Genomic DNA, 24,031 nt, shown 5'->3' with positions numbered 1-24,031 from the left:
GAGCATTTCTGTAACTGCTGATCTCCTGGGATTTTCATGCACAACAGTCTCTAGAGTATAAAGATAATGGTGCAAAAACAAAAAACATCCAGCAAGCGGCAGTTCTGTGGACAAAATCGGCTTGTTAATGAGGAGAATGGAGAATGGCCAGACTGGTCCAAGCTGACAGGAAGGTGACAGTAACCCAAATATACACGTGTTATAACAGTGCTATGCAGAAAAGCATTTCTGAACACATAACATGTCGAACATTGAGGTGGATGGTCTACAGCAAAAAAAACCCCTCCGGATACCACTACTGTCAGCTTAAAACAGGAAACTGAGGCTGCAGTGGGCATAGGCTCACCAAAACTGGACAGTAGATGTTTGTAAAAACATCGCCTGGTCTGACAAATCTGGATTTTTGTTTTTGGCACCATTCTGAGTAAACTCTAGAGCAGTGGTTCTCAAAGTGTGGGCAGGTATTGCAAGGGGGGCGCGGAAGACTGACCCATCCTCAAATCTCGTTCACTTTCACACATTCAACAAAAATTTTGAAAATACACATAAGAACCAATGTGCGCAATTTATTATCCTCTACCTTTAAACTTTTGCCTGGCACCACAGCGTATCCTACGCGTGCAGCTCTTGACAGCCCAAAGCATTAATGTCAGGTGCGCTCATGTTATTCTTGTGTGTGTGCCAGTTTCAAATGAGTGACGAGGTGAATTAACTCTTAAATTTCTGTCTTTTCCCTCACATAATACACTATATGATTTCAAAAGAATTGAGATCTAAGGCATGAGTGTTATGGACAACTTTAAGGTGCTTTGATATGTTCTTTTGGAGCTTGGATAGCCACAAACACGATCCTCTCTTCCCTCAATCTTGTGTTTCACAGATGAAAAAAATACTGATTTTGAACGATGAGGTTGAGTAAATGATGGCGGAATGGTCTGTTTTTATTGAAGTTTATCAGTATAGTTAATCAGGTGTTAATTATTGTCCAGAGGTCCTGACCGCTACCGAAACAGCACATAGACGGCACTGTCACATGACACTTGTTACTTTTTCAGTGCTGGCTAGAATGCGACAATCACAGTAATTTATTATTACTGGATGAGGATTTTTAAAAATAACTTTTACAGAGACTGCTGAAGCTTATTTCCATTCATAGGTATGAAAAATAACTAGAGTAAAACTGTCTCCAATGAGATATAAAACTTTCTGGTAGTTAATTGCGGATGAATGGAGGATTCGGTTTTCTGAGAGGCCAAGTGCCCCCTGGAGTGAAGTGTAACTTTCCATTCAGTTTTCATTGTATTTTAAATAAAAACTTTGTCAAATGAAGATGAAAGAAAATGTAGTTTTGTAGTTTTAAATGTATCTTTTAAAAGCATTTTTTTCCCCAGTAAAAACAAAATGATTTGACACGATTTTTCAGGTGCAAACATTTTTCTTGTTTCAAAGGGGTCGTGACCCAAAAAAATTTAACCACTGCTCTAGAGACTGAAAATCCTAGGAGATCAACAGTTACAGAAATACTCAAACCAGCCCATCTAGCACCAACAGTCATGAGATAACATTTTTCCCTATTCTGATGGTTGATGTGAACATTAACTGAAGCTCCTGACCCATATCTGCCTGATTATATATATTACACTGCTGCCACACGATTGGCTGATTAGATAATCGCATATAAATAGATGTACAGGTGAACTTAAAGTTGCTGGTGAGTATATATATAAAAACGTACTGTCTACCAAATTGACTAAAATTATGAAAAACTAATGATAAAATAGTCTGTACTAAGTTAAAAAGTCCCCTATATAATAAACAGCTTTGACTGTTCTAATTGGGCATTTCAAGGCTTATATGTCTGGTTTTGTTGTGGTTGTTGTTGATGAATAAACATCATAACCTGAAATTTCATAATCATAATGTTAAATGGTATTTACACTTTGGTTTTGTTTCAATGATGGGGTACTTGAGCCTTACTGATGGTGCTGTGGGTTGGGAACCACTGATTCAAAGGACAAGTAACAACTGACAAGATGTACTCACAAGTGTAAATAAAACATTTATGTCTGATTTGATCTACAGATTGTTGGATTTTCTTAGCAAATATCCTCAAGTAACACTACTTTGTTAACGTCATTCATACATTGTCTATCCAACTATTCCAACTCAAAATGTCAAAGGTATAAGCACTTTGAGGCTCTTTTTAAAGGTCCAGTACAGAACAACATTTCTGGCCTGAAAAGACTCCTCTGTAGAACGCACGACAAAACCTGTATGTTACTGGCCATCTATCGTCACTCTGCAAGACATAAACCAAGGGATGGTTTGAACACTAACATGAAGACAAACACTTTTGTATGATTTTGTTGGCATCTCTCTCTTGGCTATGGGATTAGTCAAGAGAGAACTATCCTGTTCTTAAAAACACTTGACACAATACTCACATATATTGATCCAAGTTGAGTTCTGTCTGTGTCGAACAGCTGATAGTAATGTTGGACAAAACTGGATCCTATTTGTTCCCAAATCGGCTTGTTGTCTCCCATTCTTATTCACCCAGCTACAGGCACTGGTGGGGACAGAATAAATTACTCTATGTATGACAAAGTGAGGGTTGATGACCATTATCAAGATCCTAAGCAAAATACTAAAGTTATATCTACATTTAGGTTTTCCAGCAGTATATGTATAATAGATACAGGTAAATAAGATTATATATAGTTCTTTTTGGGGCAAAAAATATATATGTAAATAAGTCAAAAACCAAACAGATAGCTGGATTCTCTGGATAAACTCTATATTCTACTGAGGAACTTAAAGGAATCTAACACACTTATGCTCCACCCTTTCAGTCACACATGCATTTGTCAGCAACATTGACTGGTTAATACAGGGGTCGGCAACCTTTTTGATATGGAGTGCCATTTTTTATTTTCCTGGTCAATGGCTGGCTATTTTATTTATATGAAGTTTTTCGCACCTGCATTCCAGTCTACATCTTGATGTAATCCTTCCTCATGATCACGCAGCGTGTTCCCTTTCGATTTCGGTCACTTACATCACGTCGCTGACGCTTATGGGAAAAAATCCTTTTCTCCGATTTCTGAACTCCTATTGGGTCACGTCAATTCAGATGCAACTGAACTGAGCCAATGGCGTTCGCGTCCACTCAGCCAATGACATTGAGCACGCGGCACTCAGCTTTTTATATATGCGGGCGGCATAACGCCATCAGTCAGAATGTATCTCTTTCACTCCTGGATTTCACCGTCTAATCGCACTTACGTGCAGTGGACGGCGCTTCCCTTCCTGAAGACGACCGCTCCCCTGCCATGCTCCGGTGAGCTAAAAGAGTTGAATATTTCCACACACTGACTGGACCATCTTTTTCAAGATGCCATCGCGGAAGTGCAGATGTGGGAAACCTGTTTCCATGTCTGATGGCCACAAGAGCTGTGCGTTCTGTCTGGGCTGCGCCCATGCAGAAGCAGCACTGGTCGAGGCTGAATGCCCACACTGCAAGGCAATGTGCCTCAAAATGCTCCACGGTCGGATAGCGCTATTTAAGCACAATGACCCGACTGCTCTCGCTCCATTGCCTCCCCCGTCCCTCGAGGACCTAGGGAATGACGATACTCAATGCGAGGATATGGAGCAAACGGATTGTGAGGCTGTACCGCCTGCTCAGGTCTCGTATGCACCCACACCCCCACACTCTTCTTCCCCATCCTGTTCACTAAAAGGGTTCGCCCGCCTGATGGCACTTCTGCCCTCGTGCAGTTCGGCAGCAGTGAACATGGAGAAGAGGACAATGACGACGCCGTATCGCTCATGGCTTCAGACACTGTCACCTCGTCTGCCTCATTAGAGGACGCTGCTTCTCCCCCCCAAAAGGCGGAGACTGGAGCTTGTCCGCATTCTCACTAAGGCTATAGACGAGCTAGAGCTCGAATGGTCACCTCCGTTAGAGCCAACTCGTTCTTGGCTGGACAAGTGGTTTTTGCCAGGCCGCCAAACTAAGACCACCCCGCATAGACCTGGCCCATTTTTCCCCGAGGTCCACGCTGAACTCTCCAAATCACCATTCATTCGTTCACCATATTCGGCGAGGCTGCAACTCTCCAATACAGCAGTTTTCACATCCATTGACCGTGGAGACCAAATGGGATATGGCTTGCTTCCCCTCGTTGAACAGGCGGTAGCAGCCCACTTATGTCCCTCAACTCAAGCTGGCTTGAGATCCCACCCACTGCTCTCGTCTAAGCCGTGCCGGCTTACTTCAACACTAGCGGGACGCTCCTATTATACAGCTGGACAAGCTGGTGCCACCTTGCACACGATGGTAGTGCTCCAGGTCTACCGGACCAAAATTCTTTAAAAAAAAATGGATGAATCTGGTCCCGATGAACTTTGTGTCGTGACCGATTTGGCGCTAAGAGCAACAAAGGCCACCGCCGGAGCGATTGGGCTCTCCATGGGAAATCTGGTCATCCTAGACAGTCACCTTTTGCTGACGCTGACCAACATGCACGATGGGGACAAGTCGGCCCTCCTCGACGCGCTGGTATCCCCCACTGGTCTCTTCGGCAACTCTCAGAGCGCTTCCAGACAGCCCAAAAACAGCAGCAGGCTATGAAGTATTTCATGTCTAAACGAGGTAGTACCGCTGCTCAACCCAGCTGTTCACGCTCCGCTTCAACGCAACGCCCCCCGAAACGGCAGCACTCTACTCCCCAGGCCCCTCAGGGTCCATCTGGCCGTTCGCCTGAAAAAGCCTTGGCCGAAGCGCCGCTATCCACAGCCACAACGCCAAGGGCCCCACCCATCGGGAAAACCTTCCTCTGATCAGCCTCAGCGTTCCTGACGGCTTCAGCAGCGTGAAGAGGAGTCCGTATTGTTCACCACGGGGAAGACCCGCCCCAAGTGGACTCGCAAAGAATCCCTGTTCTCTCCTCCCGCCATTCCTGTTCGGGAGATTGTTCACAATTGTTTATCTGTGCCAATAAAGTGTATAAAAAATGTGCACTCTGCCCGCCTTGCCGGCAGTGTGAAAAAAGAAATACACAAACACTCAGGAAGAGAGCTATGTTTCTCTTCACGCACCTACACACATCCCACAAACCATCAGCCCTGCCCCTGGGCTGGGCGCCATGTTAAGCTCTTCAGTGATCTCGCTATCCTCGATGTCCGAGTGAATAAAAGTGTGGGAATCCCTTCCCGGCATATCAAATTGGGTGTTAACAACTAAAGCACGGTTACACACTTCAGTCTGCGAGACGGCCGCCGCGCTTCAATGACGTGCTGCCGTCCACAATGTCATCTCAAAACACTCGCATTCTGCATGCAGAAATCGACAGCCTGCTAGCAGTACAGGCAATAGAACCTGTCGAACTCAGCGAGCGTCAAAAGGGCCTTTACAGACGTTATTTTCTTGTCCCGAAGAAAGACGGCGGGTTGCGTCCAATTCTGGACTTAAGGCTTCTGAAATGCGCACTGTCAAAGCGCCCGTTCAAAATGTTGACACAAAGGCAGATCATAGCACACATCCGTCAGAACGACTGGTTTGTCTCAATAGATCTGAAAGATGCCCATTTTCATATCCTGATTGTTCCTCATCACAGACGCTTCTTGAGGTTCGCATTCGAGAAGACGGCATATCAATTCACAGTCCTGCCGTTCAGCCTTTCCCTCACTCCGCGCACATTCACGAAATGTGTGGATGCAGCTTTAGCCCCTCTGAAAGCGGAAGGGCTGTGTATAATCAATTACCTAGATGACTGGCTCATTTTAGCACAGTCAGAGACTGTGGTGCACTCGCACAGGGACAGGCTGCTTGCACATGCGTGCTTTGCTCTCAGCCAGCTACAATCCCTACATGGAACCTGGCCTTGGTGCTGAACGCGCTGACTAAAGCCCCTTTTGAACCGATCGAGACTGTCGATCTGCGTTCTCTTTCCTTTAAAACAGCTCTCTTACTCGCCCTGGCATCCGTTAACAGGGTGAGTGATCTGCAGACTTTCTCAACGCACAGCTCCTGTTTGGAATTCGGTCCGAGCGAATCTAGAGCCACGCTGAGACCGAAAAAAGGTTATATTCCCAAGGTGCTCTCTACCCCCTTTAAGGTGCAGGTAGTCACTTTACAAGCCTTTTACCCCCCTCCCTTCCAGGCGGTAGAGCAACGCTCCCTCCATACACTCTGTCCAGTCAGAGCGCTACACACCTATGTGTCCCGCACGAGCCAGTTCAGACAAATGGACCAGATTTTTGTCTGTTTCGGAGGTCACTCGAAAGGCATGCCACATTGGATTGTTGATGCTATAACACTGGCGTACAAATCTCAGGGAACCCAATGCCCTATTGGCATCAAGGCCCACTCAACGAGAGGTATGGCCGCCTCTTGGGCGTGGGAAAATGGTGTTTCCATACAAGAAATCTGCCTGGTGGCAGGTTGGGCTTCGCCCAGCACCTATGCACGATTTTACAACCTTGACATGCATTCAGCAGATACTGTCTGTGCAGCAGCATTAATACATTGTGTCCGCTTTGAGAACTCAATGAATTCACTTCGCTCCCGGATTGCACGTGCCTGTGCAACACTGCAATACTCAGCCCTTCATGTTAAGCACCATCATACTTAGTTTATACTGCCTAATTACACTACATGCAGTATCTCTTATGTCTCGGCTGTGCTTTAGACATTCGAATGTAAAGCGGTGCCACACTCGGGCCATACTGTTTGAATATATATTTACTATGTTTCCCACACAAATACATTAATATACTTGTGTCTCGGTCACGCATTAGACACTTATTCTCTGGTCAAAAAATAGATATGTGCTGTGTTTCCCTTAGTGGAACTCAGCTGTTTCACTACCGGACTGTGTTCCTGACTGTCCTCTACTAGGTCCGCTTGGAGTCCTCTTAAAGGCAAAGCATCCCGCTACTGAGCGATGCGAATGTGCTTGTTACCTCGCCCCCTCAGAACTGTCAGGGCGAGGTTGATTTTTTTATATGCTTCCTATAAGCTAAGCGTTGTATCTGCATGACACAATCTCATGTCCTGCCCCTTCTATACACTCGGGGTAGTTACAACGAGATTCACTCAAGTGTTATGTGTCCTTTGTCCAATACCGCGGCATGATCGTACACGTTCCCATAAGTATCAGCGACGCGATGTAAGTGACCGAAATCGAAAGGGAACATGTCCGGTTACGTATGTAACCTCGGTTTCCTGAGATGTAGGGAACGAGACATCGCGTAGCTAGCCGCGCTACCGGACTTCACTATCAGGCGGCTCAGCCACCACTTTCAGTCAATTAATTCTGACTGATGGCGTTATGCCGCCCGCTTATATAGAAAAGCTGAGCGCCACGAACTCAATGTCATTGGCTGAGCTGACGCGAATGCCATTGGCTCAATTCAGTTGCATCTGAATTGGCGTGACCCAATAGGAGTTCAGAAATCGGAGAAAAGGAGTTTTTCCCCATAAGCGTCAGCGACACGATGTCTCGTTCCCTACATCTCAGGGAACCAAGGTTACATAAGTAACCGGAGATGTTTTCATCAGCTGAATGGGAGACTAAACACTGGCTGTGTCTCGTTTCGAAGGCTGCTTGCTAGGTAAGATGCGTCCTTTGAAGGCTGCAGTATACCGAGCGTCCTCCTTTAACCAAATCTCGTTTAAACGAGACGCCCTTCTTAGGACAAACGGAAACGGAACATGGTTGCTATGACAGCACACTACTCTTTAACAAGTGTGAGTGCTTAGAGTGAGAAGGTAACAAAGTCCCTTTAGAAGGGAATGTATGAGGTAAATTTTAGGAGAGTTATAAAGATGTAAAGAGAAAATAAATAGATTTTACAGGTGTAATTTAGTCTAATACTTTATTTTAATTATATATTAATATAATAATATATATATACTCTGCACCCATCTACTGAGGTACTTCAACTTGGGAATTAACATAACTTGCATTTGAACATCATATTTACGGGCAAATTGGCGTTATTTTTTTTAGATGTTTCCGTTGAAGCAAAGAATTGTGGGTTGTGAGTGCCCACGAAGGATACACCTCATGCATCCTCCGAATTCCCGTGAAAGAAGGTCACATTCGAAGGCTGCATTCGAAGTGTCCTACTCGCTTTTATGAAACGAGACAGCCTCAATGACGTATGCGGCCAAGAAATGCGACCTCCGGAGGACGCAGCCTTACAAATGAGACACAGCCACTATTAAAATGTGACGAGACTCACGCTGCATGTGCGAGCCATTCACGCATCATGAGCCGATCAACTATTTAGCCCTTTTCGGTGAATCACACCTGCAAAATCCTAAATCTTTATTTCCAGGTTTAATTTATAGTTTGAATAGACTCAGATTTTTGAACCCCACGATGTGGGTTTATGTTTTCTCTTTTAATCGTTTAATGTAATTTTGAGTGTGACCGTTGTTTAAGAACAGTGTACCTGTATGCTGGGTTGGAAATCTCAAGGATTAATAGTGGTGTTTTCCATATTATATCACGTGTTGTTCTGAATGCAAAGAGAAACAAATGAAATACGGAATATAGGTTGTCATCTGCGCAGCCTGACCGAATTAAAGCGGGGGCATTTACTCGCGGTTAACCGAAAGTGAAGCGCGAACAGTGCTCGAATAGAGGGGGGGCTGGGGGGATCCGGGACCCCCCATAAGAAGTAAAAAATAGACACTTATACAAAATATCCCCAAGATACTTATATTTTAGTAAAAAATAATGACAAATCTGATTAAATTCATGCAGTGGATACGGTAAATTTCGTGAATTATTTACAATAATTTATATTAAGTTTGTTTATAGGCTAGTTGTCATGTCTCTTTAAAATGCAAACGCCCCGCCCCACATCTAAAGACCGCTAAGCACATGACATCGTTGACATGACTGCTTGCTTGTCGCCGCTCCGATGAAGCTAACTTTAGCTAAAAAATGGAGAATAATAACCCTCCACTTGCAGTCAGGAAGAGAAAGCTTCTTACTGACTTTTTTGAGGGGTAATTTTCTCTCTCTATATATATCTTTCTACTATATCTATCCACTCTATGTCAGGGCTTTTGTATTCCTTGCATAAATTGTTAATATTTAGGCTTACTCATTTTTCATTATTAATAGGCCTGGTTCTACGGGGGTGCTAGAGATCGCGATGAAGATGAGTGACAACTTTTTAGTGATTATAAAGGGAGTGCTTGTTGTGTGCTTTCTATGCTATATATAATCCATTCAGAATTTGTATAAAACTTGTTTTTCAAGCTGCTAAGAGGACCATCAACGGCCACATACACGCTGCAAAGTTTCGGGAATTACATCCGCATATAAATGCGGGATTCACTCTTGAAATAGCATTGATTGACATATTGATAACCGTAGCATTGTTTGTTCCTGAATAAAGCAGCCTTTTTGACTGAAATGGTTGAATAGTCTAATGACTGACTCACTCATAACAGTCCCTTGTTATGAGTGACAATAACCCCCAACACTAACACAGACTGACAGCCTGTCTTGTCACAATTTATATTTGTATTATCTAATAAACTAGTTTCATGCATTTAAACAAGTCTTTTGGAACAAACACTATTATCACAAAGTGTCACATCAATCATCCAGTTGTTTTTAGGGTAGTAAATACTACATTGATAAATAATGCTAGAATTATTCTGTTGGATGTACACTACTGTTCAAAAGTCTCTTCTGCTCAACAAGCCTGCATTGATTTGATCCAAAATACAGTAAAAACAGTAATATTGTGAAATATTATTACAATTTAAAATAATAATAATAATACAATAGTAAACTGTAATTTATTCCTGTGATCAAAGCTGAATTTTCAGCATCATTACCTCAGTCTTCAGTGTCACATGATCCTTCAGAAATCATTCTGATATGCTGATTTGCTGCTCAAGAAACATTTCTGATTATTATCAATGTTGAAAACATTTGTGTAAAAAAATTTTTTTTTCAGGAATCTTTGATGAATAGAAAGTTCAAAAGAACAACATTTATCTGAAATAGAAATCTTTTGTAACATTATACACTACTGCTCAAAAGTCTGGGGTTAGTAAGAATTATTATTTTTGGGGGGGGGGGGGGTAGAAATTAAATAAATTAATACTTTTATTCAGCAAGGATGCATTAAATTGATCAAAAGTTACAGTAAAGACATTTATAATGTTACAAAAGATTCTATTTCAGATAAATGTTGTTCTTTTGAACTTTCTATTCATCAAAGAATCCTGAAAAAAAAATGTACACAACTGTTTTCAACATTGATAATAATCAGAAATGTTTCTTGAGCAGCAAATCAGCATATCAGAATGATTTCTGAAGGATCATGTGACACTGAAGACTGAGGTAATGATGCTGAAAATTCAGCTTTGATCACAGGAATAAATTACAGTTTACTATTGTATTATTATTATTTTAAATTGTAATAATATTTCACAATATTACTGTTTTTACTGCATTTTAGATCAAATCAATGAAGCTTTGGTGAGCAGAAGAGACTTCTTTTAAAAACATTAAAAAATCTTACCGATCTAAACTTTTGAACGGTAGTGTATATTTCCTTCTAGGTCCTTTTGAAGTTACTGACTGCTGCTTTATCACTGCTTTCTGAGACATTATGAAATAATTATTCCTGTGCCACTGCTGAATCTGACAGTGATACCATCCAGTGAGTCTGGAAGCCATCTGATTATTTTCTACTGTTTTTGAGACATTTCAATGTATTTTGAAGTCACATGCTTTTACGGGTCTTCAAGTGCCTTATATGTAGTCCCCTGGTATATTTGCCATAGTTGCCCTTTTGGGTCTGGTGTTTGTCACCCTCTAAATCCAGTATTACTTGGAGTAAGCCATTTAAAAGAAGAATAGAAGCTTATCTCTCTTTGTTATATAACATTAGACTGAAAATTTCTATTTTTTTTTATTCTTTATCAACACAAAAGCCTGTTCTTTTATGTAAGCCTGTTTTTAATAAATAGTATATAGTTATGCATATTATGATCAAAGAAATATATTGTATATTTTGTATAAATTGTATATTTATGGGGGTTGAGGACCCCCCATAAGTCTTTATTCAATTCGAGCACTGTGCGCGAATGGCTTGCACACGCTACACGAGTCTGTTGGGTATACTGCAGTCTCGTCACATTTCAACTTTTTGTTTAGCCTCCCATTCAGCTCATGAAAACACGCTGCGTGATCATGAGGAAGGATTACATCAAGATGTAGATTTGAATGCAGGTGTGGAATTCATACAAATAAAATAGTCTACCCCTCTCTCGCCATTGCTGGCGTGCCAGTGATTACCCCTCCGCGTGCCATAGGTTGCTGACCCCTGGGTTAATATATCATGTGCTTGTCATGACTCATGTCCCAATTGAGTCCTTCTAAACTTCAACATCTCCATTGCACCAAATCCTAGATTTCCTCTGACATATAACTTTAGTGGGATCTTCACTTAAATAGTTGACTGCAACGCCTTTAGTTATATATGATGAGAAGAACTCCCTTCTATCATAATTCTATCATACAGTAGGAAATGTTTAAATGACAACAATAACAAAGCCTGCTGCTATTTCTGTCGAATTAGCTTTTTCCATTCTAAAGAAGGCAAAGAAAAAAAAAACCTCTGCATTATTTAATAAACAATAAAAGCATTCAGTCTACCATTCTAAAGAGGATTGCAGACAGCTCGAGCCTTGGTTCCTAAGCAAGTCATTCCTCTGTATCAAAATTGTTTGTTTATATTCAGTGGTTTCCGTATTATGGTAAAATCGTTCCTGACATACTAATACATTCGATGACTATTTGATCACCATTACAATGAGCCATTAAATTGTGAGTACGAGAGTCACCATGCAAAGATTACCACTAGCTTCCGTTGGCCTCGCCGTTTCCTAGCCTGACTGATTCAATGTAGCTTTAGCCGTAGACGGGCTAACACAGGGTTGTCTGTCTACAACGAGCTCGCCGGCTAAACCGTGAGAGGAGAAAAGTTATTTTATTTTACAGTGGACGCTGTCCTTTGGATATGGCCACGGAATCTGAATAATAACGGACGACGATTAATTCTTCGATCACAGGCGCTCTCGTTACGTTCTAAAAATACCTCCGAGACATACTAGCTGCTCGCGGACTGAAACCGTCGCGCGGCCCATACACGATCCTGTCTATAACATAGGCGTGTCCTATAAACAAGCACTTTTGGTTACATGGGCAAAAAGCCTGAGACCTACTGTATTGCATATAGTTGATATGTGCAGCGTAGCACAACTAAAGTGATAGTTCCTATATGAAATCTGCAGCCAGTAACTTACCTCCGCGAACCCCTTTACCGTATCCCCGGTTCCAGTTATGGCGACTCCAACGCGCGTGAACAGAACAGAAGTCGAGCGGCCTTCTCGGTTAGAGCATGCGCAGAGTGCTAACACACGCCAGTTTGAATTCTGGTAGTTGGGAAAATCTTTGGCAGCCAGTCAACAGATTTTAAGTGTAGACAGACAGTTGTTGAGTACAGTACTGCCTACCAATCTAGCAATAGTGCTGCAAACAGCAGGTGAATCCCAGAATAGTGTGCTTTAAATGTTCTTAAGTCCACGTGAAAGCATATTTTTGCAATTTCTCAGATGGCTTCTGCATGCTGCAGAAAACAAAACTTTTTTGGCTCTCACTATTTAAATGATTCTTTTCTAGGAGTCTCAAAAGTAAAAATATTTCACAGCTGGTTAAACTGAGTTCTTGGATTTTTAAGCTATAAATCTGACAAGCAAATACATATACATGTAACATTTATTGACATATAAATAATGATCAAGTAACCTTTAAGTAGACAATACAGATTAATTCAGCTTTGTTGATCCCAGGGAACACAAACTGATCAAATGTATACACTGAATGCACTGTAAATCGCTTTGGATTAACGTGTTTGCAAAATGCATAAATGTAACGATTAAAAAGAAGTGGAGAGAGACAAATGAAAATTTACTTTGGAGGGTTAAATAAATGACAACAACAACAAAACTAATTTAAGGGGGTTTTGAATAAGCTCTTTGAAACCTACATACAAAACATCTGCTAGAGATAAACACATTTACACAATTAATTGACTCTGAGTCTTTGTGACAACTTCCCCATGTGACAGCTAGCCCTGGTCTCCCCTATGTTTTTTTCATATCTAATTATTACACAATAATATGCATAATAGACAGACATAACAGTAATATGCAAACTTTTAAAGGAATATTCCAGTTTCAATACAAGCTCAATCGACAGCATTTGTGGCATAATACTGATTACCACAAAAACTCATTTTGACTCGTCCCTCCTTTTCTTTAAAAAAAAAAGTAAAAATCTGGGTTCCAGTGAGACACTTACAATGGAAGTAAATGAGGCCAATTCATAAACATTAAAATACTCACTGTTTCAAAAGTATAGCCACAAGACATAAACAATATGCATGTTAACATGATTTTAGTGTGATAAATCACTTACTAACCTTTTCTGTGTAAAGTTATAGCCAACGATGTAATGTAAACAAACCCTAAAATGACTGTAAAAATTACAATTTAAACAACTTTACAGCTAACAAAATACACAAGTTTTAACAGACGAATTAATGTAATTGCTTTTATAAAATTATAAGCTTCTCATTTCTGCCTTTAAACCCTACAAAAATTGGCCCCATTCACTTCCTGTAACCTCGATTTTGGCTTTTTTTAAAGATTTTTTTAGGTAGTCAATATTATGCCACAAATGCTGTCGATTGATCTTAACTTGTATTGAACCCGGAATACTCCTTTAACACAGAGACATTTCTGTGTCCTGTGCTGTGTATGTTATAACTGTGCTGTGCGCTAGAAATACACAGTGCAAGAGTAAAGCCATGTGCTTGACTGGACAATAGTCTTTATTTTGGCCCTGACCTTTTCACATTAGCCACAGAGAGACGCTGTAGCACAACCTCAGTGTCCAAAGTGTGAGTTTGTAACTCGCACCCCTCTGTCTGAAAAGCTACACTGAGGTTCCAGTCAAGGGTTGCAGAATTCAGTGAGGGATCGATGGTCTTGAAGGCAGCCCTTAGATGCTCTGCATCCACTTCCCTATGTTGATGGTAAACAGGACAGAACAATGTCAAATAACAATATTTCAAACTAAACTGGTTTAGTTAAGTGTAGCTCTTCCCTGTGATCTCTAATTATAGTACTCATACAATTTTGTAAACAGTGAATTATGATCTCTCACCCTTTGCCTTCCAGTTGTACCCTGAGCTCGCTGATATACTGGAGTCTCTCAGCGGTAGCTTGATTTTTAACCAGACTCAGGAATTCTTTGTGCCTTCCATTGGTGTCCTGGGGTGGAAACAAGATGTACACATCTCTTGGCAATCATTTTGTGAAAGAAAATGTTTTATATTTCATGATTTTCAATATAAAGTATGTTTTTGTTGATGTGCTTAATGTGAAATTTGGGACCTGACCTCTGTATAAAGTTTCTGATAAGCTATTCGTACTGCATTTCTCTTCAGCTCTGTCTGAGCAATCGCCAACAGCTCCTGTATGTCTTGTTCTGACTTTAGGGGGAAAGCCTTCCTTAATGCCTCTCTGAAAATCAGCACATATTGTAATAATTACGTTTCAACCATTATTATACTATCATTATTCTGAATATTATTTAAGTCAAAGACAGCACTTACTATAAGAAATGTTCTACTAAAGGAACATGTTTTCTTTTCCTCACCTAAATTCTACAACAGTTAGTGATCCGCATTCTGTTGTGTCACTTTGAATTAAAACTTTGAGCAAGTGAGAAAGCAGCTGATTCTGTCCATGATAGATACTTTCGTCCACCTGCCACAAAAATACATTTAGCAACATTACGCAGCAAATATCAGTCAATATATAATGATCTCAATAAAATGTGGGATCCCTCCCTCAGTCTTGCCATGTTCGAGGGCTCATGAATAAACGTTACATTTACATATTGGTTTTCTGGCACTACACTCAAAGTGCTTTACGCAGTGAACAGGGGACTCTCCTCAGACACCACCAATGTGCAGCATCCATCTGGATGATGCGACGGCAGCCATAGTGCGCCAGTATGCTCGCCAAACACCAGCTATTTGTGGAGAGGAGAGAGTGGAGTGATAGTGCCAATTAATGGATTTTGGATTATTAGGAAGCCATGATTGAGAAGGGCCAATGGGGGGAATTGGGATTTATAATGACCACAGAGAGTCAGGACCTTGGTTTAACATCTCATCCGAAGGACTCCCTAATACCTCTTCCAGCAGCAACCTTAGTTTTCCCAGGAGGTCTCCCATCCAGGTACTGACCAGGCTCAACCCTGCTTAGCTTCAGTAGGCAACCAGTCTTGAGCTACAGGGTGATATGGCTGCTTGACAATAAGTTTAGTAATAAGGCCCCAATGTTTTGGTGCTTCTTTATGTCATGGAGGTCCTATGTAACCTGCAAAATCTGCTTTTGTGGACAGTGATCACAAAACACACAAACCTTCCCAGTAAGGATGTCATTGAAAAGACAAATGAGATCATCTTCAAGATAGTTTTTGATGCTTTCCATCAAGCTGTAAGCCCACTCTCCTGCCTTCTCCTTATAATGTTCCACAAGATAGTTGTGTAGAAACACTTTCATATCTCTGCAGTCATCACTCTTTATTGAAGAAAAAGGTGTGCAGAAATACAATAATGAATACCAAAGGAAAAACTCATAACATCTGAATGTTTAAACAAATTGTCTTTAACTTTTTATTTCTCTTACAAATCAGAGAGGATACAGGTAGGGCATACCTTCTCATTCTCTGCCGTTTTGTCCCTCCAGATTTCCTTGATTACTTTAACTACATCAGCTTTCTTGAGTTTAAGATTCTTAAGTTTCCCCTCATAGCGTAGATAAATGGGGACGTCATTGGAGGTGCCCTATGAAAACAACTTGAATTTAACCTAGCAAAGCTGATTAAATTGATTCTAGTGCTACCAATAACAAAAGCATATTACAGATCAGTATTTACAGTGGCAAGTAAAAGTATGTGAACCCTTTGGAATTATCTGCATTTACTGCATGTATACATTTGTCTTAAAATCTGGTTTGATCTTCATCTAAGTTACAATAATGAACAAACACAAGAGTTTTTAATAACACAAAAAGTATTGTATTGTTCTTGTACATATTTAATACATCATTACAACATTCACAGTGAAGGTTGGAAAAAGTATGTGAACCCCTAGGCTAATGACGTCAACAAAAGCTAATTAGAGTCAGGAGTTAGTAAGCTGGCATCCAATTAATGAAACGAGATTGGAGGTGTGGGTTAGAGCTACTTTGACTTATAAAAAGCACTCAAACATTTTGAGTTTGCTATTCACAAGAACCATCTGCTGACATGGGTCATACCTCGCAAAAAAGAGATCTCAGAAGTCCTACGATCAAGAATTGTTGCTTTGCATAAAGCTGGAAAGGGTTAAAAAATTATCTTGAAGAGCTTATATATTCATCTGTCCACAGTTAGACAAATTGTCTATAAATGGAGATGATTTAGTTCTGTGGCTACTCTCCCTAGAAGTGTCCATCCAGCCAAGATGACAAAGTGCACACCGTAGAATGCTCAATAAGATAAAAAAGTACCCTAGAGTGACAGTGTGATGAGGAGGAGGGCGTGGCCGGGCGTGAGGACGAACGCCTGGTGCTGAATTGTCCTAATCAGCCCGGAGGTGGATAAAGACGAACCAGAGGCGCCAGTTAGAGAGAGAGAGAGACACGTGGCCACTGTGTGTGTGTGTCTGTGTGTTTGTTTGTTTAAGTTCAATTATGTCATTAAAATTATGTTGACTGTTCTGCCGATTCCCGCCTCCTCCTTGCCCATCCTGTGAACCCCATTACAGACAGCTAAAGAGTTGAAGGAATAACTAGAACTAGTTAACATCTCCGTTCATGAGTCTGCTATATGGAAAACATTAAACAAGCATGGTGTCCATTGCATGACATTCCAGAAGAAGCTGCTGCTTTCCAACAAAAAAAAACAAAAATTGCTACAAGCATAAAGTTTGCCAAAGACCACCTTGACACTCCACAACACTACTGGGAAAATGTTTTGTGGACTGATGAAACTAAGGTTGAATTGTTTGGGAAGAACACGCAGCACTACGTATGATGTAAAAAGGGTACAACATACCAACATCAAAACATCATCCCAATGGTGAAGTACGGTGGAGGGAGCATAATAATTTGGTGCTGCTTTGCTGCTTCCAAGGGCTTACCTACTTTTACTACACCAGTGTGAATGTTTAAATGGATGTGTTCAATAAAGACATGAAAGATTATAACTGTTTGTGTGTTGTTAGCTTAAGTACATTGTGAATGTCTATACTTTGATGAGATCACATTTTATGAACAATTAATGCAGAAAACCAGCTAATTCCAAAGGGTTTACATACTTTTTCTTGCCACTGTACACCTGAAACATAAATGACGCAAATTATTACACTAAATTGCTATTGGTTTGATGTTAGGGAAACTTACAAGACCAGTGAAGAACTCATTTTGGTCTAGGACCTGTCCATTCAGCTCCTGCAGGAAGATCTCCAACTTCTTTTGGCTGGATTGACCTTCAAAGAGCTCTTTGCATCGCTCACTGCCCCCAAGTATGTCTATTACACATTACACAAATTATCTCAGGCATATGTTCAACTGTGCTGTATCTAGAGAAGGTGAAAATCTGGCTTTAAGAAAATTCAGATACTCGTACCTGAACATTGTTCCCAATTAGGTCTGGGAGTAACACTGTGATTATTATTTGAGCTGGGTTGCATCATGGACTGATTTGAGTATAACACTGCAGGTGCTGACTGTTGAATAGAATAATGTTCAGTAAGCAGACAAACTTCCCATTTGAGTTTTCTAATTATTATTATAGAATCCCAGTTCATTCTGAAGGCTGTCTCACTGCATAACTACACCTGCCGATGAACTTCCAGCAGTGTGTCATACTCTGACTTCATCTTTTCAAAGTGTGTTTGTAAGGTTTCCAGCTGCAACAAGGAAAGAAATCAAATATTATGTTTTTATGGTTTTACTGAGTTGGCCTATACTGTATTTGTAGAAAGGATACAGAATATTGATGTATAACAGTTGTTCTTTTGGATGTTGTTGTTTAAGTTTACAACAGATGAAATATACTGTAGGACAATTTCATCCTACCATACCGGAAATGACCAAAGCATTCTGAGGTATCTGCTCTAGTTTTAACTAAAAAACAAAAACGTTTTCTGTAAAAGTTGGAGAACTCCCAGGTTCATATAATATTTGACATTAAAATTTTAATATTTAAAACATGAATGTTGAAAGGCATTTCTCAATACCTTCATTAGAGTCTCCTCATGCACATGATTCAGGTTCTCCCAATCTCGCAGAGGGACCACATTGTCATATTCTGCTTGCAGGCGGTTGAGCTCTACTTGGGCTTTGGTAAGATCCTCTCTACACACTTGCAAAGCCAGCTTCAGCATCCCAGGATCCTCAGGTTTCACCTCTGAGAGAAACAAGAAAAGCTCAAACCACTGCCTCAAACTGCAGGAAACTGTTCTGCACCTTCTCATCACTATCAACCCCAACCACTCTTTTCTCTCTTTTTCCTGAAGATTTTTTTTTCTTTCAAAAACAAGATTGTGGGCATCAGTTTCCTTCCCTTAAAGAATCTATTCCAATCCATTTTTTCTATACTATCTGCTATCTATTGACCCAAAGAGTTAATCACTCTGGATAAAAGTGTGTGCCAAATGGTTTAAATACATGTAGTATAAATGTAAATGAACATAACATAGTTATGACACTAAGGTAACTTCACATTAAATCAGATTAAAGTAAGTTAAAGATTTTTTTTGCTTCCATGTCCACTATTGATAAATCAAATAATCGTCAGTTGTTAAAACCTTCCTTGTTGTCATCATCATCAATATCCTGGGTAGAGTGCATGCTGCTGACTTTGGCGATGAGCAGCCTTCGCGCATCACGTTCATCCCTGTATAACTGATACTGGGTGGCCAGATCTTCTTTTAGACGATCAACCTGTGGGAGAAATAACATACAGATCTAAGTGTGTTTTCAATGTCTGAGCATATGCTTTATGTGATTATTTAATTTCAAATAATATGTGATTAAATGTTAATAAAAATGTTTGACAAAGATTAACAAAACATCACTTTCATGACCAGGTTTTCAAAATTATGCAGATCTATACAAAGATCAGAATGGAGAGTAAAATAAAATAGGCTTCACCTGAATCTGCAGGGCACTTTCTTGTCCCTTCATACTCTCAATGATGCTCTGCAGATGTCGACGCTCTTGCTTCAGAGCTCTGATCTCATCCCTCTCCTGCACCTGTAGATCCAGAATCCTCTTCTCACACTGTTCCGACACCAGCACTAGCTTTGCCCGCAGTGGTAACAGATCCCTGATCTGTTCACGAAGGTGTGCTGGGACAGACATTAACACCCAACTATTATATTTAGCATTTCATTCTACTTTATTTAAAATATGCTGGTATAGCTTATATCAGAGTGGGCTGGTAAGATGAATGGCAAGCTAGGGTAATTTACAAACAAATAATTGAAATCTCTCTGATGATTTTTTTATATTGGCAAGGTATGAAATTATTTAAATGAAGTTTTTATTTTATTTTATTTTTGTTTTGTTTTTTTGCAGCTATAGCTAATCATTTAGTACAATACTGATTATGTCAAGTCATTTTTATTTGTAAAGTGCTTTTCACAATACAAATTGTTTCAAAGCAGCTTTACAGAAAATCATACTGTAATGTATAAAAATCCCAAGTGAACAGCTTCACTTAAAAACTTAATTGAAATTCATGCCATAATGTTTTTGTCTTTAAGCCCCCAGTAAGCAAGCCAAAGGTGACTGTGGCAAGGAACAAAAATTCAGTTAGTTAGTGGAGAAAAAACCTTGGGAGAAACCAGACTCAGCTGGGGGATGGACAATAAACTTGAAGTGGTGGTAGTCTACTGGTTAAGGATCTAGGCTGCCATTACAAAGGTTCCTTTCCACACATTTCAAGAAATGATTTGTACATACCTAATGTGATGTCGTACTCATTTTTGATAGTAGAAAAAATCGGCTTATAGGTTTTAAATTCTTCAATTAAATAGCCAAAGACCTCCTGGTGAACCTTCATGACACAGAGACAAACGCAGCAAAATTATTTCCTGAATACAATAACAGCAGAAGGAAACAAAGACATATTCAATATATCCACACTATGTATTCACAATATTCACATTAATGTTTGGATAGAGCCATACATGCCTTGACTAGTGGAGAAAGCAATATTGAGAACAATACATGTAGTCAGTTGTCAGTTGTGTATAAGCATATGCTAAAACAGTAACAAAGTGGGGGTTAAACCTGTAGTCTGAGCTCTTGGACTTGTGGGTCATGTATGTCTAAAGCTTCTATCTGTCTCTTGAGATAGCACTTTAGTTGTTCCAAGAAACGAGGCTGGGTAAGAGATCTGGGGGGAAAAAATCATAATAATGAAGCTGTAATATTGAGCACTGAGAGGATATGTGGAAAGCTTGCCGTACCCATGACATCTTATTTCTCTTGGTTTTCTGATGATTTCAGAGGTAAGATGATCAGCCCCAGTTGAAAGGTAGACTGAAGTATCTCCACCTTTGATCTGAGGGAAATCAGAGTGATCCAGCATTATTAGACATTTGATGAAGTAACCCAAATAAGTATGATATCAAAGTATATTTGTTTTGTTTATTTATTTGTTTTTGTTTTTTTACTTTCTTCATCATTTATTTATTTATGATGAAAGGAATATTCTGGTTTCAATACAAGTTAAACTCAATCGACAGCATTTGTGGCATAATATTCATTACCACAAAAATTCATTCGTCCCTCTTTTTCTTTAAAAAAAGCAAAACTATGGGTTACAGTGAGGCACTTACAATGGAAGTGAATGGGGTCAATTTTTTAACATAATAACATTCATCAAACCCTAAAATGACTTTAAAAATGAAGATTTAAAACTTTACAGTTCAAATAACACATTAGTTTTAGCAGAAGAATTAATGTAAGTGCATTTCTGCCTTTAAACCCTCCAAAAATTGGCCCCATTCACTTCCATTATAAGTGCCTAACTGTAACCTCAATTTTTGCTTTTTTAAAGGAAAGGACAGAAGAGGCTAAATAATTTTTTGTGGTAATAAGCATTATGCTACAAATGCTGTCGATTGAGCTTAACTTGTATTGAACCCGGAATATTCCTTTAAGAATTCACATTTGGCCAGCTATAAGTAGGCTTACATCTATCTACCAGTTAGCTATCTGTGCATCACTGGATATTTGGAGTACTATAAAATGCTATCTTTTAATCTGTTTATATATTAATTAAAACAATTTTGCAAGCAGGTTCATAACCAACTTACTTTAAGAAACTTTGATGTAGAAATTCTACTGATAATTTGTCCTCTGCTGTCTCTTTTATCATCAGACGGAAGGTGAGATGATGACCTAGATCAGAGAGAGAGAGAGAGAGAGACAGCAGTAAAGGAGTCTTTGGGTAGTTCACATAAAATGTCAAGCAGTCATTTTAATTAAGAAACAACAGTATATTTGTACTTTTAAAAATATATTATTTTTAGACCGTAGGACTATTTAAGAGAACGGCATAAAAGATAAAAAAAAATGTCTAAAAACTGAGAAAAACATAAAAGAAATGGTGACCTATAAAGAACATAAAATATGTAATTTCGGTAACACTTTACAATATGTTTCCATTAGTTAATGCATTAGGTATCATGAACTAACAATGAACAATATATTTTTGATAGCATTTATTAAAGGTGCACTCAGTAATTTTTAATATATGTCATTTTGGACTTGGACACTGACACTGAGGGGTGTGGATGCCACATAAAACGCAACAGTTTTCAGTTACCAATGCCACTGTAAAAATTATTTAGCAGAGACGGGCCACTTCTATTAAAATGAATGGGAGAAATTGGAATGCCCAATGGTCAATGGATGTAGAAAGGATGTCCCGCCTTACAGGTAAAAGAGCCAGTCACCTTTTAGATAACATCACCTGTCAATCAACACAAAGTATGTACATGCGCATTAGCTATACAAGCCGGAAAAATTTTGGTTTTTAGCGTAATCTGAGGTAAAGAATCACAATTTATGGTTACAGTGTTGTCAGATTTTACTGCTGATTTAAAATATGTTCTTTGTTCGTAATTTTGACAAACAGTTTTGGAGATTTCGATCTTTCCCCATTCAAGTAGATAGAAGCTGCACTGTCATGATTGGGAATTGCCTCCTGAGAGCGTTCCAAACATGGCCGACAGTAGACTGACTTGCAAGAAAGACTTTGGCTACTCTCAGTTATCCATAATTAATTTAATACATTTGTTAAAGTGTCAAATAACAGGGCGGTTACTGAGTTTAATGCTGCCTTCAAGTGGACCTAGGAAGCCCATACCTCCAAGTCAGGCGTTCATTACAACGACATGTCAAGCATTCATGTGGGAAACAAGATATGGAAGAAGTCAAACTAAAAAAAAAAATATTCAGTGAATGATGGCAAAAACTCTTTTTCTGTTGTACCACTGAATAAACATAAATGAATGTACTTGCAACATTTATTCACTACATATATGATTTAAAAATGCAAGGTATCTAACAAATTATTCAATAATTTGCTTAAAACAAGCCACAAAAGGCAAGTCATAAGCTGACTATAATATATAACAAATTAATATTATTAAAATAAAGTAAAATTATGCAACATCATTGGTTTCCATCATCTTTCCTGTCGACACGCCCCTTCCAACAACCCATCTTGGCAACTCGTGTATCATCTAGAATTCAGAGTTTCCCACTCGTAATTATGACTTTGCTTTACAGTTCTTGTGCTCGGAACTCGTAAGTACGATATTTCTGACTCCACTTGAAGGGTACATAAGTAAGTAGTATTTGGCTGGTCATGTGATCCCAACATGGCAGCCCCCATGACGGGACCCTCTCCATGTAAAATAAAACAGCTTTTAAAAGACTACTGATGAGACTGGAACCTTCATCTCGTGTGAGTGACAGTGATTTTTTTTGAACATGTTTCAAAATTGCTTTAGGAGTAAAACGTTTTAAATGAGAAAAAAATAAAAAATAAAAAAAATACTGAGTGCACTTTTAACCTTTGTTAATGCTTGTTAATAAAAATATAATTGTTCAATGTTAGTTCATAGTGAATTAACTAGTGTTAACATCTGCTCTTTTTTTATTACTATATGTTGAAATTAACATTAGTTCATGTTAACTTATGTTGTTATGTAATGTTAACAAATGGAACCTTATTGTAAAGTGTTACCATAATTTACTTAATACATTAGGGTTTCCACAGTGTACGGTGTTACCGGTTTTACTCTGTACAAGGGACAACACCGGTGTGAAATTTCATTTAGCCTATTGAAACCCTAATATAAAAAAGCTTATCGACATGTTATTTGTCAACTACCCATTTACTGACTGGAGTTTTGTAAACTATTCTGCATTAAGATTAAACTGACCCTGTAGAAGCCATTAGTTTACAAAATAACATTAATGCCTCTAACGCTTTTAGCTTACCTTTCAGAGTGCGACAGCGGTGGTAACTGCACTTCTTTCTTTGACGACATTTGGATGATTGCTTCAAAAAGCAGCCATTTAAAATTTCACAGTAAACTTCTCAATGTACTTCCAACCGACGCTTCAGCAGCGTGGCATTGTTGTTGTTTGAGAAGTGGTTGCTATGGCATTATGGACCCTAGAAAAGACCTCTAGTTTATAGGTGTCCATAGCGTGCCTTTATTAAAAAAAAAAACTGGCTGATCGTCAAGAAAACTATATGAGTCGTTTGGAATTCATTTATGTATGTAAATAGATCAATTGACAATTTCTTAAAATTTAAAGTATTAATCTGTT

At 39.4% G+C, this 24,031-nt stretch overlaps 2 protein-coding genes across 4 annotated transcripts in view; both read right to left on the bottom strand.

Moving 5' to 3' along the window:
* Window positions 1-12,447, bottom strand: part of LOC127455974 (nuclear transport factor 2) — a 25,730-nt gene extending 13,283 nt beyond the window's left edge. For 2 of the 3 annotated variants that reach the window (XR_007899766.1, XM_051724206.1), the window contains exons 1-3: window positions 12,353-12,447; window positions 2,445-2,569; window positions 2,219-2,299 (exon numbers count right to left, since the gene is read on the bottom strand). Coding sequence is in view for 2 of the 3 variants with exons in the window: in XM_051724206.1 (XP_051580166.1) it covers window positions 2,219-2,299; window positions 2,445-2,546 (183 nt within the window). In the remaining variant the exon portion in view is untranslated. The remainder of the gene's footprint in view (window positions 1-2,218; window positions 2,300-2,444; window positions 2,570-12,352) is intronic. The other variant, XM_051724207.1, reaches the window with a different exon arrangement.
* A 363-nt stretch (window positions 12,448-12,810) lies between these two features.
* LOC127455957 (translin-associated factor X-interacting protein 1-like) lies at window positions 12,811-23,851 on the bottom strand. Its single transcript, XM_051724170.1, has 17 exons — window positions 23,696-23,851; window positions 21,499-21,583; window positions 20,647-20,741; window positions 20,468-20,573; window positions 20,138-20,231; window positions 19,325-19,521; window positions 18,979-19,114; window positions 18,409-18,578; window positions 18,007-18,078; window positions 17,796-17,895; window positions 17,570-17,697; window positions 15,841-15,969; window positions 15,545-15,703; window positions 14,772-14,881; window positions 14,512-14,635; window positions 14,277-14,383; window positions 12,811-14,134 (listed from the first exon to the last, which is right to left on the bottom strand). Exons 1-17 carry the CDS (start codon window positions 23,743-23,745, stop codon window positions 13,942-13,944), a joined length of 2,055 nt encoding a protein of 684 aa, XP_051580130.1. The 5' UTR covers window positions 23,746-23,851; the 3' UTR covers window positions 12,811-13,941.
* Between the last annotated feature and the right edge of the window lie 180 nt (window positions 23,852-24,031).

The sequence above is a fragment of the Myxocyprinus asiaticus genome, chromosome 18 (genome assembly GCF_019703515.2).
Source record: "Myxocyprinus asiaticus isolate MX2 ecotype Aquarium Trade chromosome 18, UBuf_Myxa_2, whole genome shotgun sequence".
In the NCBI taxonomy this organism is placed as follows: domain Eukaryota; kingdom Metazoa; phylum Chordata; class Actinopteri; order Cypriniformes; family Catostomidae; genus Myxocyprinus; species Myxocyprinus asiaticus.
Note: the sequence above shows the minus strand (reverse complement) of the source record. Positions and strands in the feature narration are given on the sequence as shown.